The 1,018-nt window shown below is 63.4% G+C and overlaps 1 protein-coding gene across 1 annotated transcript; it reads left to right on the forward strand.

The window, feature by feature from the left end:
* Positions 1-12: 12 nt before the first annotated feature.
* Positions 13-1,015, forward strand: LOC116273615 (alkaline phosphatase, placental type-like; the record flags this gene model as incomplete). The annotated part of the gene is made up of 4 exons (XM_031662751.1): positions 13-156; positions 238-429; positions 649-765; positions 891-1,015. Coding segments are annotated over 4 exons (578 nt in total), but the record flags the coding sequence as incomplete, so codon positions are not given.
* Between the last annotated feature and the right edge of the window lie 3 nt (positions 1,016-1,018).

The following is a 1,018-nucleotide window of genomic DNA, read 5'->3' on the forward strand; positions in this document are numbered from 1 at the left end:
ATGGGACCCCTTGTCCCACAGGTCTCTTTGAGCCCGGAGACATGAAATACGAGATCCACCGAGACCCCACACTGGACCCCTCCCTGATGGAGATGACAGAGGCTGCCCTGCGCCTGCTAAGCAGGAACCCCAGCGGCTTCTTCCTCTTCGTGGAGGGTGCGTGGTGGCCCCTGGGGAGTGGGGGTTGGGGTTTGGAGCAGGGCAGGTTCAGCACCACCCTCTCTGGCCTTCCTGCAGGCGGTCGCATCGACCATGGTCATCACGAAAGCAGGGCCTACCGGGCACTGACTGAGGCGGTCATGTTCGACGACGCCATTGAGAGGGCGGGCCAGCTCACCAGCGAAGAGGACACGCTGACCCTCGTCACTGCTGACCACTCCCACGTCTTCTCCTTTGGTGGCTACCCCCTGCGAGGGAGCTCTATCTTCGGTAGGCCTGGGGAGAGTGGCAGGTGCTGCTGCATCAATTACGTGGGTGAAATCTGAGCCTCAGTCTCCTCCTCTGTCAAATGGGAGTAATGCTGGCACCAGCCCTGTAGGGTCTCCTGAGGACTAAGCCCCTGACCAGGCAAAAAGTGGCGGTTCCTAGCACGTGGGAGGCACTCCACAGCTGTGTTCAGCTCAACCACAGGGACCCCTCTCTCTGCAGGGCTGGCACCCGGCAAGGCCCAGGACAGGAAGGCCTACACGGCCCTCCTATATGGCAACGGTCCGGGCTATGTGCTCAAGGATGGCGCCCGGCCGGATGTTACCGAGAGCGAGAGCGGTGAGTGCCGCGGGGTCGCCCCCTGAGGGGGACCAGGGTGCCAAGGATGGGGGACTGGCGGGAAGGGGTCACCTTCTGTCTGCCTGGAACTGAACCTTCCTACCGGAACTGAACCCTCCTACCAGGGAGCCCCGAGTACCGGCAGCAGTCAGCAGTGCCCCTGGACGAAGAGACACACGCAGGCGAGGACGTGGCGGTGTTCGCGCGCGGCCCGCAGGCGCACCTGGTTCATGGCGTGCAGGAGCAGAGCTTC

Source organism: Papio anubis, unplaced genomic scaffold (assembly GCF_008728515.1).
Source record: "Papio anubis isolate 15944 unplaced genomic scaffold, Panubis1.0 scaffold9671, whole genome shotgun sequence".
Taxonomy (NCBI): Eukaryota; Metazoa; Chordata; class Mammalia; order Primates; family Cercopithecidae; genus Papio; species Papio anubis.